This window comes from Camelus dromedarius, chromosome 15, assembly GCF_036321535.1.
Source record: "Camelus dromedarius isolate mCamDro1 chromosome 15, mCamDro1.pat, whole genome shotgun sequence".
NCBI lineage: Eukaryota > Metazoa > Chordata > Mammalia > Artiodactyla > Camelidae > Camelus > Camelus dromedarius.
The window spans coordinates 18179314-18195435 of NC_087450.1; the positions used below are offsets into that span (position 1 = coordinate 18179314).

At 38.6% G+C, this 16122-nt stretch overlaps 2 protein-coding genes across 4 annotated transcripts in view; one reads left to right on the forward strand and one right to left on the reverse strand.

Annotated features, from left to right (window-relative positions):
- UGP2 (UDP-glucose pyrophosphorylase 2) overlaps positions 1-7043 on the reverse strand; it is a 49027-nt gene extending 41984 nt beyond the window's left edge. The window contains exon 1 of one of the 2 annotated variants that reach the window (XM_010998349.2): positions 6780-7043. Coding sequence is in view for 1 of the 2 variants with exons in the window: in XM_010998348.2 (XP_010996650.1) it covers positions 5766-5784 (19 nt within the window). In the remaining variant the exon portion in view is untranslated. Of the gene's footprint in view, positions 1-5765; positions 6108-6779 lie in introns of those variants that run through there. The other variant, XM_010998348.2, reaches the window with a different exon arrangement.
- A 112-nt stretch (positions 7044-7155) lies between these two features.
- Positions 7156-16122, forward strand: part of WDPCP (WD repeat containing planar cell polarity effector) — a 343492-nt gene continuing 334525 nt past the window's right edge. For both annotated transcript variants that reach the window (XM_064494449.1, XM_064494450.1), the window contains exon 1: positions 7156-7973. The gene's annotated coding sequence lies outside the window, so the exon portion shown is untranslated. The remainder of the gene's footprint in view (positions 7974-16122) is intronic.

Here is a 16122-nt window from a genome sequence, read left to right on the forward strand (position 1 = left end):
GTAGGTGGAACTATTGTTAAAGTGAGTGTCCCTAGAATAGTATTTCTTACAATTTGGTGATTAACAAATGAAAAAATAGACTAAGCATAATGTGACTATTTCATATACATGAATACAATCAATAGTGGGGTATTTTAAAGATCTAAGTAAAAGTCACAGAAAAACTGGGAACTCTCCTGGTTTACATAAGAAAAATCCAACAAATATCTAGCAATGGCTTGGAAAACAAAACATTTTGTTGTTTATTTCAGTTAACTAAGACAACACAGCCAATTTCTCCATGGTTCTCAAAAACAATCCTTAATTGTCAAAATGGTTTGGGGCACAATCGATTTCATTTGGCAAAGACTGAAAGAAATAAACAATGGGACTGTTGGCAGACGAAAAATATGAGCCCCAGACAATTACTTTGCAACAAACTAAAGGAGATGCCTGCACCACCAGTCAAGAGAACTGGGAAACAGTTTGCAAATGGAGTATTATCCCCTTTCCAACACATAAGCCCAATCAAAAAACACATAAAGTTTAATTTTCTTTAGACAACTTAATAAGTTGTTAATAGAAAGATGCATGCCTGGCATTAGAATTCTAGAGACCTAGACAATTAAAAGTCACCATGTCCTGGACAATCAAATTACCCAAGACCAAGATGTCCACGATTCAAACACTATTACACCACGTTCCAAATATGATAGTTTAGGGAAAAAAAAAACAAAAAACTCAGTCTGTATCAAAAGGAAACCTGTCTTTAAAAGAATTCTGCTTCTAAAGAGATCCCAAGCAAACAAAAGTGTGGTAAGTGAATCGTATCTCCTCATTCACTAAATCCCAAACCCTCAGAGGCTCTCCCCCACAATTTTATTCTAATACTGCTGGATTTTCTCCACTGGCATAAATTCTGGATATCAGAATGAATTATATTACATAAAGTTAATTCAGTCAACTCATTTATTTTTACAGATAACCCAGAGTTAGTTTGACTTTCAAATATTTGTTTATATTAACTTTTCAGTAATGATATATTTGACTTTCTGGGAACTCCTAATACCTGCACTTCCACAAAAAGTACCAAATTCAACTTGGTGGAAACTAGAAAACTACAGTATATTTTTATTACTACATAACATTTTTATTACTAGGTTAACTAATGTTCCTCACACAAATTAAGTATCCCATTATTTTAATGAAAGTCACTACAATTCATAAAGTCACTACAATTTTCTATGAATAAAAATAAATACACAGAATGGTCTCTATGAGGTGATAATACAAGAAAACACCTACAGTCCAAAATTAACATCTAATTTCCTTTTAAAGTTATTTCTCAATTTATCACATTAGAATGGCACTTTTGAGAAGTGTACCAGTTAATATTCCTTATTTCTCTAACATCCCTTGTCAATTTCTTTTTTTCTTGAGTAGGCTTCCAAAAATGAAAATCATCCATTTTACTAGAAGAAAGACCCAGTTAACAAGAACAAAGACAATTTAACCATAGAGGTTACAAGATCCATGTTGGAAAAGTCAAAGTTTTCATCAGTTCAACACTGAATTTCTTTTAATTTTCCATTTATAATTGTGACTCTGAATTTAACTACATCCCTCTCTAGAAATATAATGAATTTACCTACATCTTTAAAAAATGAGGAGTGTGCATTAGTCATTGCTTTGCTACCTCTAGTTCTGCCTCAAATCCATGCCACAATCCCCTGGGCTGAAAACATCCTAATCATTTAAATAATCAACAACAAGCTAAATTTGGTCTTAGGACTTGAGAAGAACCAGGCTTAGGCCTGACCCTCACAACTAGGCCCTAGAATGCATCTCATCCCTGTATTCATCTGAGACCCCTCCAGTTATAATTAGCTCAGCTCATCCTTCCTGGTGAGCTGCCATCTACCAAACAGGAATCACTAAAAAGTCTTAATAAAAGAATCCCAATAGAAACGTTGACAGGCCTCTAATACTTTTTTGAGTGACACAAAGGTACTAAAATGTCTTCTCTTGAAATATAAGTATCTTAATTTAAGAATATTAAGGGACATTTTTATATAATTTAGATAAACAGTTCCAAAAAAAGTTCCTCTAATATTATAGCATAAGCATGTAACAGCCTTAGCTGGCAAGATGACAATAGGCCCAGTGCCATTTATAAATTTCAAATCATGCAGGGAGATTACCCGGTGGCTCAGAACTTTTAAAAAGCAAAATCACAAATGGCATCTATTGACAAACCTGGCAAAAGTCACAGCTGCTGATGACCCCTGGTACCTCCAACTGTGACAAGAGGCCCCTTCTCACTCACCTAGCAGTCTCATTTATTTAGAATAACTAGGCCCCCTGCAACAACCCCTGAGGTGGAGAAAACTAGCAAATGGAGATATAATTCCACAGGCAGGCAGAAGGTGACCTGAGAGCAGAATGCATCAGCTAAGGAATTATGCTATAGTTCCACTAAAGAAGAGCCTTCCTGTAAGAAGGAATCCTAAGTGCCTGAGGAACACAGACTTGGGAGATGCCCAAAAGCTGAACCTCCTTTTGGCCAAAGAATATATACTGAGAACTCTCCTGCCAATCACCATTAAGTATTTTTAGTAACTGAATATTTCTACCTAATAACTTTTGATAATCAAAGTGCTTGAGAATGGAAATGCCCAGCTTTCCTATAAAGCACACTGCCAAGATTTGGAGGAAGAGATTTAAGCCAAGTGTAGCAACACCAGGTTCCAGGACATTCAAAAACATGTGTGCACAACATGCAGGTATAATAACCAGATCTTCTGAACTTCAAGTGCCCACCATAAGAGATGCATGAGAAACCCCAATATAGTGCAACGCATATTTTAAGAGCTAATGATTTTTTTGACCAGACTGAAACAAAATTGTCACCAACTGTATACTCACATCACTGTTCAAGCTTTCCCCCTCCCACTCCAACACTTAAAAAATATATATATTTTTTATATATATATATAAATATATCTTATATTTTTATAAGATATCTTAAATATATTTTATATATATATTTATATATATATGTGTGTATATATATATATATCTCAACTCCCAAGTTGCTAGAGGCCTGAACACCAAACCTGGAAAAGGAAAACAAAGGACCATCATCAGTGCCTTGTTTCTGTTGATGACATGTGGTTATACTTATGATGGCAATGCTATCTGAAAAGCCACCATTTTAAGAAAAATTAAATTTACTGGCCATCTAATATGTGACTAGTACATTCATATAATTCATTTCATTTCAGCCTCTCAAAAACCCTGTGGCATAAATATTAATACTCAATGTTTATTTAAGAAAAAACTGAAGTTCAGAAAAGTTGTGTGTCTAAGACCACCTGTTAGTAACAGGATTCAAACCTAGGGCCATCCTTTTATCTTCCTTAACATTTCTGTCAGAGGTGTTATTAATAAACTACAACCAAAAATGTAGGCTAAACTACTAAGCCCACCACTTCAAGACACCGTATTTCCCCCAGGGATATAATATTATCTTTGCCCACAGGGAACTGACAGTCTAGTTGGAGAAAGAAGCCACTGTTTCTGATAAGTTTTTAATGTAAGAGGCAACAAAAGGTACTGGAAAGGACAAAAGCTTAGAACCTTTACTTGTGAATTTCAGCACTTACTAGCTGTGAACTTTGGGTAAGATACTTCAGTTTCCTTACCTGTAAGGTTATGATAAAAATCTACTACCTCTCAGGGCTCCTGTGAAGCTTAATGAGACAATATATGAAAATAGGTAAGGGGCCTAATATTTGTTCAATCTTTCCTTATGAAGTGGCACAAGCTAAGGGACAATGACTGGAAATATCAATAAATGCTACAGCAAAGATCAAACAATTTGATCTGCTACCAAAAAATTCAAAAACAAAATTCTAACTCTTACACTTAAAAACTGATCTGTGGAGACAGCAGAGTTACTAGCCAATGAGGGGTATCACTTATAACAGCAGCAGAGCTAAACATAGAGAGAGTTTACACATGAAGTACAAATTTAAACAATGATAAACAGGCGCAAAATCCTGTTAAAAAATTTTTTCCGGTGAGGGGAGAGCTGTCTTCTTTTCATGCAAAACTGCCAATTTAAAAGGAAAACTACCAGTTAGAGCAAAATTTGATGGCAACTAAATGCGACACTGGATTGAATCATGGAAAAATATTCTGAATAAGTCTGTAGTTAATAGTCATGTACCTACAATAATTTCTTAGTTTTGATATATGTACTTTTTTTCAATAAATCTTAAAGTATTCCAAGATAAAAAGCTTATTTTGTTAAAAGGTGGATGACAAGAGAAAGTAATAACAACATACACAGGTATTGTCATTTGATTTTGAATATCCTGAAAACAGTTAGCCATTAACAGCAAAGAACGTGACATCAGTTAATGCGTATCACCCCTGTAAGCGACGCTAAAGCACAACAACAAGGAACACCTGGAGTTTAACTAATACTATTAACTTTTAAAGAGAAGTGACTTGTCCCCTTTTCTCTAGCATATTCTTGCAATACTGACTTTCTGGTCACTGAATTTTGTTGTTGTAACAAAATCAGCAAACTTCTAACAGTTACCTCTACTTTCTATTCTTGACTAAGACATTTATTCAATCAGAACATAAGAAACATCTCTCACCACATACAAGGCATAACATGAATTTGAAAGTCTAATGACGAGTGACATTTTTGAGCTTATTTCTAAAGGGAGACACAAGTGTCCCATCTGTTTTCATAATAATACACAGTCAAAATTTCTTTATTATACAAAACTCAAAGAAAGTTAATAAAGTGATGTAAAACCTACTGGGGCATTTTTATGCTCAGAGTCAAATGATGGCAATTACTGACAATTTTTTAAAGTACATCTACATTTACTGAGTCACATTAAGTGGTTATGAACTTTATTAGCTGTGTGTTCAGCAAGATGGCTGAAGCTTTCACACTCTGGGGTCTGCAAGAAAAGGGTTTACTTGCATACCAGAAGGCAAGTGTATGCTACAAACTGGTGTCAGAGGTTTAAGGTAGCACCAATTTCAATGTGTACACATACACACACACAACGTTACTGCTTAACTCTGGTGAGAGGAATTCCTTGAACCTGTTTTAACATACGTGTAGAATTTAGAGGGCAATTTTCAAATTTCAAAGAAACCTTAATAATCTTTCCAGATTTCAAAGAAGGAAAAAAAAAATAAACACAGCAATGCAGCAAAGTCATTTCTCCTGCTGAAATGACCTCCAGCTTCTACAAGCTACTCCCGGTTTCGCAATAAATGAATCTGAGACTCAGACCACGTACACACAAACGGAGAAGCTAAGAACACTAAAGCTTCCCCAACAGTCCTGGCAAAACCCACCTGCCTTTCCTCAGCCCTCTCAGTTCCCCTTCCCGACTGCACCCACAGAGTTACCTGGACCCCGACCAGGAGAAGAGAACAGGGATTAATCAACAGCCAAAATCCTATTTTACCATCATTTACAGCCACTATCCCGGGGAGCCAGAGTGCTACTAACCTGATTTCAGGGAGGCAGAACTATACGCATCAGAGTACAGGGTGATAAATTATACGCATCTGAAACGCCAACCCAGCAGCTCAAGACAGCTCAAATGTCAATTTAACGAAAAGGGTTTCGCAAATAGTATCTCAAATGAACATTTCCACTTCCAAACCACCCACCAACCTCTCTATTGCCAGTACCCAAATTCGGTACTGCTAAAGCAACCCGGGAGATAAGAAGAAGCGTGTCTTACCTTGTACAAATCTGGACATTTTAGGGATTTATTTAAGTACTCTAGCGTTTATATAGATATATTTAAATTTCTAGAGGAGTCACGCTATAAGGCAGGTCTCTCTTCCACCCCTGCTTTAACAACCGACGAGTTCTTTCTCCTCTTCCTAGGTTTGGCCACTTAAGGGAGTATTTATGCAAAGCGACTGAAACTGCCTCAAAGAAAAAAAAAAAAAAAAAACACCCAGGAAAACCTCCTCCACTGCCAAAAGACAGAAACTTGGTGCGACTGAGTCGGCTTGAAACTCCAGCCTACACGGCACCCCTGACACAAATGAGGGCCAGCTGGAAACTCCCGGAAAAGGTAAAATCACACGAACTTAAATTTCATCAATGAAAGAGGCGGACCTACAGCGGCTACTCCACCGCCCCCGGGTCCCCACGCCCTCCGGGGCTGGACGGCAGCAGGCACTGGCTGGCCGCGCCCCCAGCTCCCCCTCCCCTTGCTGCCGTCCAGCCTCCGGCCGGTTCCCCGGGAAACCCCGGTCACCAGCGGCCCCCGCCCAAACAGGGGTCGGGAGGCGGAGGAAGCCGGCAAAGAGGGACGATGCAACCATTTCTACCAGCCCATAAATATCCCGGGACTAGGAGGCGCTAAGAATTTGGCGCGCGAGCCGGACATGGGCCTCCAGCCCTGCGCCTCCCCGCAGCAAGCAACCCTGCCGCCGCTCCTTCTCGCGAGGGGCCGAAGCCTCCGGCGCCCCTCCCCCGCAGCGGACACCAGGGCGCCTCTCCGAGGGGAGAACCCGTGTGCGGCCCCGAGTCCGACAGCCAGGAAACCCGGAGGGCCCTTCCCTCCCCTCACATATTCTAGTCCCTTCTGCTCTGCGCTCTTTCGAACCCCAAATTCGGCCTCCGGGACCACACTGCGGGTGAGGGGAAGGGGCTCTACACGCCTCGGAGAGGAAAACACACCCGCCCAAGGAGTGGTGGGAAGCCCTTCCCGGCCCCTCCCCAAACCGCCACGGAGACCCACCTTCCTCCTTTTCCTTTAGCAGCTGGGAAATTGGGGGCGTTTATGGCGCCCTGGGAAGAAGGCTCGCAGGCTGAGAGAAATGTCACCTCTGAGGCACCCTTCTCTCTCCCCCGCTCCCCTCACACATGCACACCTCGAAACCCCCGCTAGTAGCTGCAGTCCAGCTGCTGACCCCCTCCGTCCACCTGGCTGCGGGATCCCGACACCCAAAGCCCCCGCTTTCTCCTAAACACCTCCCCTCCCCCTCCATTCGGAGCAGCCCCCCTCAATGCGGAAATGTCCCCGCGGCGCAGACAGACAGGCGCAGCCGCCAGTCAGGTGCCGAGGCGGATTCGGGGCCTAGCCAATGAGACGCGCGGAGGTGGCAGGGGCGGAGCGTGTGCGGCTCGAGGGAGCCCGGCGGAGGTGGGCGCTGAGCCCAGCCTCGGAATCCCGCGCGTAGGAGCCCCACCTCTGGCGTCTGGGAAAGGACTGTTTCACCAGTAAGACTCCCAACCTTCCACAGACAAGGGAGAGAACCTGAAGCACGAGTGCTTGTTTTTTCAGTCCTTAAAAAATGTTTCCGCTTACCAGAGACTGAAGTTATCTGTCTGGCGGAGCCAGAGCACTCCCACAGCAACTCTCCCGAGAGCGACCCGGCCATTCTTAGTAGACACAAAGTCTCTTAATACAGCTCGTCTCGGGAGGGTAAAGATGCGTTAAGGAGTAAAGCAGTGGGATGTCTGGGGCACACTAACAGGAGGGGGATTGAGGGCTTCGAAGAAAATGCCAGGTGAAGGCTCTCACACCAGAAGCACCACCCCGGTTCCTATTCCTGTAAAGATTTCCGCTGTGATAGGCGTTTACTTTTCTGATTAAAGTGGAAGTGGCTTAAGTTACCCCTCAAGACATGCTTTAATAGATTTTTGAAGTCCTCATGGTAAGAGGACGTTAAAAGAACGTATTCGATGACTTGGGAACTGCAAGAGAGCCAGCCCAGCGCCCGCTAAATCACACCTGGTATCGCCAACCCCACCTAACCTGTAAGACCCAGTGCGCCTCGCCTGCCTGTGATTGGGTGTGTCTCTGACTTTACAATTCATGACTCAACCTACCTGCATCAGGACAAATAAATTGTCAGCGCTCGCTTTAGGTACCTCCAATAAACCAGCTCATTCTCAAGTTTGAGACTATGGACAACACTAATCAACCAAGGTAAAGTGAGAATTTTTGAATAACTCATTCTCTAAACAAACTATTTTTTTAGCGCTACATATTCATATGGAAATACTGAAGTAACAGAAAAGGTCAGTGATTCATTTGTCTTATTGGAGAATGACAACCCTTGGTACTATATTTCATATGTGAAATCCAAAAAGATTACACCCCAAAACATCTCAGCTATAAATGTTTCCCCAAATAAAACCAAAGAAGTGTCTAAAACCCAGATAACTATAGTAACTGCATTTGGAGACTGAAGATCTTAATCAGAATCTCCACATCCTTTGTGTACAGTAGAGAAGTTGTTCTAGAATTAAATAAGGAGTATTTATCCATCAGCATTAATACCAAATTAAAATACTACCAAAAGATTTGAGCCCCACAGGATTGCTTAACCTGCAAATGATAAAGTTGAAGAGCAATGAAGAGTCTTTAATTATATAAAGTTAATTGTAGAAAGAATGATCAGTTATTTTCTGCCTGCACAGGAGACTGAGGTAGAGGAAGTGAGTTTTAATTGCAGCAAGAGCATTTGGTAATACCTAAGACTGACATCTTGATTTATGAGTGAGCAAATATTGAGATATAGTACCAAAGGATGGTGCAATTTGCTGCCTCTAGAAATCTCCAAAAAGCAACTACTGGTCTTTAGTGGTTAAGTCTATATCCATCCAGAGGTTGGCTTTTAGAGAAGTAGCACTGTAGAAGCTTTATTCCCAAATACAATTTCAAGTAGTATGCTGTAAAATGGAATTTCTTCTTTATTTATTTTTTATTGAAGTACAGTCAGTTATAATGTGTCAATTTCTGGCATACAGCACAATATACCAGTCATGCATATATACATACATATACTCATTTTCATATTCTTTTTAATTAAAAGTTATTACAAGATATTGAATATAGTTCCCTGTGCTATGCAGAAGAAATTTGTTTTTTAATCTATTTTTATATATAGTGGCTAACATTTGTAAATCTTAAACTCCCAAATTTATCCCTTCTCATGCACTTTCTCTATAACCATAAAATTGTTTACAAGCCTGTTTCTGTTTTGTAGATGAGTTCATAGTGTCCTTTTTTTTTTTTTTTTAAGATTTCACATATGAGCGATACCATATGGTATTTTTCTTTCTCTTTCTGGCTTACCGCATTTAGAATGACAATCTCCAGATCCATTCATGTTGCTGCAAATGGCATTATTTTATTCTTTTTTATGGCTGAGTAGTATTCCATTGTATAAATATTACCACAACTTCTTTATCCAGTCGTCTGTCAATGGACATTTAGGTTGCTTCCATGTCTTGACTATTGTAAATAGTGCTGCATATATCTTTTTGAATTAGAGTTCCCTCCAGATATATACCCAGAGGTGGGATTGCTGGATCATATGGTAGGTCTATTTTTAGTCTTTTGAAGAATCTCCATACTGTTTTCCATAATGGCTGCACCAAACTACATTCCCACCAGCAGCATAGGTGGGTTTGGAATTTCTTTATACAGTGGTTTAAATTTAAATTCTGAACCCCCAAACATTTTGTAAAAAAGCCTCCCACTCTTTCAGAGCCTCTAGAAAGAATCTCGCTTGGCAGATCACATGGAGTGAGGGGGAAAGATCATAGCTATGGAGAAGTTTCAAGTGTGCTTAGAAAGCTGTTGGCCTATTTCTGAAGTATATTTATACATTTTAATATCTGAAAAATATTTTCTGTGTCTTTGTTTAATCCTTTTTTTCATAGCTTACTCCTGTGGAATTTTCCTTCAAGATGCATTATGTTGATACCTGTGTCATTAGAAATCTGTAACGTGGGTGGATAGATTTACAGGTTAAACCTTTGCAGAGACTTGGGGGTGGGGAATCTAAAAGAGGATGAAGATGGGGGGCTGGGAAGGAGTGTGTGTACAGGGATGAGTTGGAATGAGATGGATTGTAAACTAAGAAGCCTGGAAGCCAATTTTACACTGGTACTTTATGCTACCAACCAAGGATGATATAAATTCTCCCTATAATTTTCTCATTCCTTTCTACTTCCCAGTAGAAACATGAGAAAATTTAATTTACCCAGTTCTATGTCCTGGGATGTATAACACCCTTGCCATATCTTTTTCTTTTTCTTTAGGTAGGAACATTCTGTCAACACAAGGAAACAGTGACTGCTGCCCTATTTCTAAGCACCCTCTTTGGTGCCTTTTTAGATGTAATGCTTGGCAGTGTCTGGTACACAGCAAGCACTCAATAAGTATATACTGAATGACCTGTTTAGTGCCATTAAATCTTTTTAACTTGCAGGGTTGTATCCTGTTCTCTGCTCTTTGAGAGTAAATAAGATTAAATTTTTTATTTATATTTAGAAGTAAGAAATTTTTAAGTTTTAGTTATTTCCACCTAGAATGCGAACTTGGGCCAAAGTATAAGAGTAATAGCAGCAAATGCGACATCCTGATGACTTTACAATAAGCTTTGCTAACTACCCATTATGAGCATTATCCAAAAAGAGGTGGTTAGAAATTGCTAAAGTATGAAATAAGTGTACAGATCAGCAATGTGTGTGGTCTTTTATTTCTTTTTTCTTGTCTATCCTACCTACTTTCCCCACACACAAGACAATAAAGCAATTTTGGAGAACATGTCAGAGATGTAAAAATTTCTATGTCATGCCCAAAGTGTTTAGCCAAGAAACCAGGCAACAATTATACACTAAACTGTTGCCCGCATTCAATATTAGCTCCCATCTGTATCCATCTAAATCCTAGGCCACCCACTGAAAGAGAGCAAAGAGGGTACTGTTTCCTAGTCAGAAGTTGCCAGTTATTGGCTAGACCTAACAATAAGGCATTTTACTTGCATCAGAAGGTAACCAAACAGGGTTAACTGGAAAAATATATTAAATAATATCTGTGAAACAGACTCCAAATGAATGAGTAGTCTAAAAAAATGAATGGTGTTTCCAAATACTTGAGGAAGAGAAAGACCTCATTCTTTCCTGTTGCCAACACCCTGTTGTTAATGAATCAGGAAGTTTTCCGAAACAAGTTGTGAATTTAAATTATGACATATCCTTCCATTTGTTCATAGTATGATTTTTAAATTACATTTGAAGATTTTACAACTTTTATATCACAACAGTAGCAATTATTTTAAATAAGATATTTTTAAAAACAGGGTTATCTCACATTACAGATAATTATCTACAGAGTTGATAAATCAATCTTCCAAGTAGTTCTAAAAGTCATCAGGCTCACAAGAATGCAGTTTAACCAAAGCATGCATTGTCTTGTTCATGTTTATCAATAATTTCCCTCTGGGTTTTCCTTTGAAAGTTGCATGGAAGGCAGTTCTTTACTATGTTGTCTCCTGTTTCTCCTGTTCTGCATGTTGCTCAGAGGAGAGTGTTGATAAGAAATAGTGATGCATATAGAATTGTTGTATTTCACTCATGTGCCAAAGTACATCTGTAGACCCCCCTTAATTATAAAGAGAGAGGAGTCATTTCCTATAATGAGTAGCCCAGGAATAACCATAAAGAAAAACTCTGTAGTTTCTCAGGGTTTCTAATAAACGTAGATCGTTGTGTAATCATAATTTGGAAATACAAAAAAAGAAAAAACCTCATTAAGAAATTACATTATCTCTTACTAAACTCATAAGATAGAATAAACATTATTCTGCTTTTCTAAGGTAATATACACATAGATGATGAGGTTACTTATTCTTGTTGACTTTGAAATCCTCATAGGGAAGAGCTGTGACATAGAAAAGTATTCAGTTTCATCCTGTTTTTCCTTCTTCTTTCAAACATATTAGAGATTCCCTGTCATGCATTCCATTAAATGTCTTTTGATAGTTTTCCAAACATCTCTGCCTCTGGTCTAGCTAACTAAATTTCCTGCCTGTGCTACCACTGGGAAGGAAAGGATAAAGAACTTCTGTTCCCTAACTTAGTTTTAGGGAATTTAAGGATTTCACACCCACCACCCTAACTAAGTATTAAAGAGAAGAACCTCAGGACTATTCTTTGGATGAGGATTAAATATTGGGTAATTATGTCATTAAAATGGGTAATATATTTAGAAAAAAGACCACAGGAAAAAATGAGGCATTTTAATGTTAAGTTCTGGTACCATTTTGAGCTTTTAAAATTTTATTTCAATAAGGATGCATGCCTTAAAAAAAAAAAGCTAACAAGTACCAAAATGCCCATAATGCATAGTAGTGCTCTCCCACTCTGACCCTCTTTACTCCAACCCTGTACCCCAGCGGCAACCAGTTTTCTTCTGACAGTTGCCTCAATTATATCTGATAGTTACTTCTAAATGCTTTCTTTCTTTTTTTTTTTTTTTTTTTTTTACTATTTCTTTGCTTTCTGGATTTTAGGCATATTATGTTTTGACTTCCTGTTATAATAGATGTACACTTTGCTCACTTACACCACCAGCCTTCTTTCCTCCATTGTATTAGCTTCCTAAACTTCGAGCTGTATTTCCCAGCTATTTCCTTATCATGACACAGAAAGAAGATAATATATGTACGGCATCCTGGGGGTAACCTGGAGGGAATTCATAGACATCTATATTGGACGTGGTGAAAAATTGCTTTTTAAATATATATAAAATTATGAAAATAAAAATAAATGCAAAGTAATAAAGGAAATATTAAATATCAAATTTGTATAAAACTCTGAGATAAGGTCTTTTCACATTTTTGAATGAGAAATTTGAATTTGCCTGCATGAACATATCATTTTGATTCAGGTTATAGTCTTGAAATAGCTATACGTAGTTTCTGATCAAGACTTTCGACTGATAATCTCTTCAAATTCTTGATATCAAGCTGTATAATTGCCCCCCAAAATATCCAGTTTTTAATCCCTGGGACCTGTAAGTGTTACCCTGTATGATAACAGAGACTTTAAGCATTTTCAAATGGAGAGATTACCCTGGTTTATTTGGGTAGGCCCTAAATGTAATCACAGGTGTCCTTATTAAATGTAGGCAGAGGGAGATTTGAAGACACAAGAAAAAAGTGTTGTGATGATGGAAACAGAGGGAGAAAAGCTGACATGATTCAAGGCTATGAACTAAAGTATGAAGACGGCCTCCAGAAGCTGGAAAAGCCAAGGAAATGATTGTCCCCTAGAGCCTCCAAAGCTAGTGCAGCCCTGCTAACACTGATTTCGGCTCAGAGAAATCCATTTCAGACTTTGGGCTTCCAGAATTGTAAGAAAATAAATATATTGTTATAAACCATCCAGTTTGTGGTCATTTGTTTCCTCAGCAATAGGAAACAAGTACAGTCACCATTCATGAGAAACACTGCACAAATTAGTGATAAAAAAGAAAAAAGAATCATTGAAATCATTTCTTTTGCAACCATTCAGAAAAGTAGAATGGTTGAAATTCTGTTCGAAGACTGTAACAGCCCTTTTTATTGATGAACACAATGACGAAACTTGATGTGATAAGGCAAATGGATTTTAAATCCAACTGAACTTTTTTCTAGCAAGTATTTGAAAATAATGATGAAGCTTTCATTTGTAAAACACACATGCATTGTTGGATCAGTCAGACCAAAACAACTTTGGATGCCATTGAAAGGTCATGTCAGCTGCAAACAATCAGAAGTATCTGATGTCTGTGAAGTCAGAGTTTCAGAGCCATCAGAGTTGCTCTGTCCAGGAGCTCTATGCTGGCTGCAATGTGCTGAGCATAGCCAAGGACGTATTCTACCATCTGGACATCTACTTCAGCAGCCAACTGCTGAGCATACTACTACTCACCTTGGATAAGAAACCTGGGGAACTACTGGACATGTTTCATCATCCACTTCACCTGTGGAGGAGGCTCTGCTCTTCTTGTGCCATCCTCTGATAAAGCCTGCAAGAAGCTGGAGGCAACCAACCCCGGGGTCCCAACTGCCTGCCCCAGGCCTGAAAGGCTTAATGACATGGTTCACAGCTATAGGCCATCCAAAGCATAGAATTAGAAAATTCTGGTCTATATTACCACTCCCACCACTGCTGGGCAGCACACCAAGAAAATGAAAATTTGAAGCAGAGAGCTGTGCTGGGAGAAAGAGGCCATTCTCAATGATCAGTGACTTTCAAACAATTTTATAGAGAAAACGTTAGAGGTTGGCAAAGCTGCTGAAGTTCTGACTTTGCATGGATCTATATGGTAACAATTTACAACTAAGATTATTTGAATAATAGGAATACATTTATTGAAGAGTATTGTCTGAATTTGAGCATTACAGACAGATTCAGAGACGTTAAGTTGTTTGATATGTAAACCTTTCTAACACAAACCAGCATGGGATGGAGACCAGAAAAAGCCACAAATGGAATAACAGGATAATGAAAAAAAAAGGTTCCAGATAGACCAAAACTTTCCTTAAGCCATGTTAGCTTGAGGGTTTTACCAGTTTCCTAGTGAGAAGGACTAAAATAATACTACTGGTTTGAAATTTTTGTGTGTGTGTATACACACACACATATATGTGTGTTGGTATATGTCCATATATTTATTTATAATTTATATCCTTTTTTATTCCAAAAAAATTTGAGGCCAAGACATGTATGTTCTTGAGTAAGTTCATTGCTTAGTAAACTGGATATAGTATAGTTCATTCTTTTGTGGAAATTCAGTTTTGTCATTCTCATCTAATCTTTTTTGTTGTCTGTAGAAAGTCATGTTAAAGAACTCCTTCAGGTATAATTTTTTTTAATGGCTGTTTCTCATTATAATGAACTCCAATGATAACACTCTAGATTCTAGGATCCAGAGAGATTTAGGAAGTAAGCAGAATTCCTTGTATAGATAGGCGTACTAGATTATATATATTGTACAGAACAGTTGACCCTTGAACAACATGGCGGGGGGGCTAACTCCACCTGTGCAGTGGAAAATCCAGCTACTGGTATCTCTGCCTCAAAATCAAAGGAACTGATAAATAATTCATCCAAGGGCAGGAAGCTGAAACAGTTTAGATAGGATCAGGACTGAAACACTAGTTCTGAGGATTCCACCTATTGTGATCTCTAACTGGACACTTTTCCCCACACTTAGTTAGAGATCTGTAAAATGAAGATACAGGTACTGTATTTATTGAAGAAAAATCACCTATAAGTGGATCCCACAATTCAAACCCATGTTGTTAAAGGATCCTTGGATGAAAAAGCACTGAAGTCCCTTCAGAAGAATCCCTACAAATATGTACCATCATCCAACGTTTTTTTTGTTTGTTCATTTTAATTTATTAGTATTTTTTTCTGTTTCAGGTTCTCATGACAATATTGGTTTCTAGGGAGGCAGAAGAGTATATTGGAAAAAGCAGATTTTGGAACATAACCTCTTTTTTATTCTGAGTTGTGCCACTTAGAACCTGAAAACCCTGGGTGAATTACTTGGTTAACTCTATAAGCCTTAGTTTCCTTACCTAAAGATGAGAATAACAGCTAATATCCTGTCTTGCCTCCTACAGAGTTATCATGAAGATCATCTCACCCAGTGTTGGGACAGTATGAGTAATGATGATTTCACCTGATGATTTCCTGTATTGCCTTGCTGTAACATTAATCTTGATATTGTTATTACTTATTAAATATATGTTTTACCTCACAGACTGTAAGCTCTTTGAGAGCAAGGACCATCTCTATCTTGGATCCTCAGAACATATCACAGTCTTTGGCACATGAGAGGCACTCAAATTTGTTGAATGAATTATCAAATGAGATATTTATGAATGAGCTTTAAAAGCTATAGAATGTTTTATAGGTGTACATTAGAGTTTTCCCATTATTTCTTCAGGAAACATGTTTTGGATGGCAAATAGTCAACTTATAAACTTACTTTCAGAACACTAAAGGAGGCATTTTGAAACAAGTTTTGTTGTGATAGAGTGTTTGCAAAGATGACCACAATTCTTCCCATCCCTGTGTCCTGTTCATTTGCAATGTGACTTTGTCATTCCTCCCATTAAGAGATGGAGTCTTTTCCCTGATATTGTTGAGTCTGGATTGGTCTGGTGACTTTCTTTGATCAATGCAATGAGGCAGAAATGATGTGTGACATACAAACCGTAGCCTCAAGTAGCTTTTCAGCTTTTAGTCTCCTCTGTTGGAATGCTGCCCTTATACCACTGTATGAA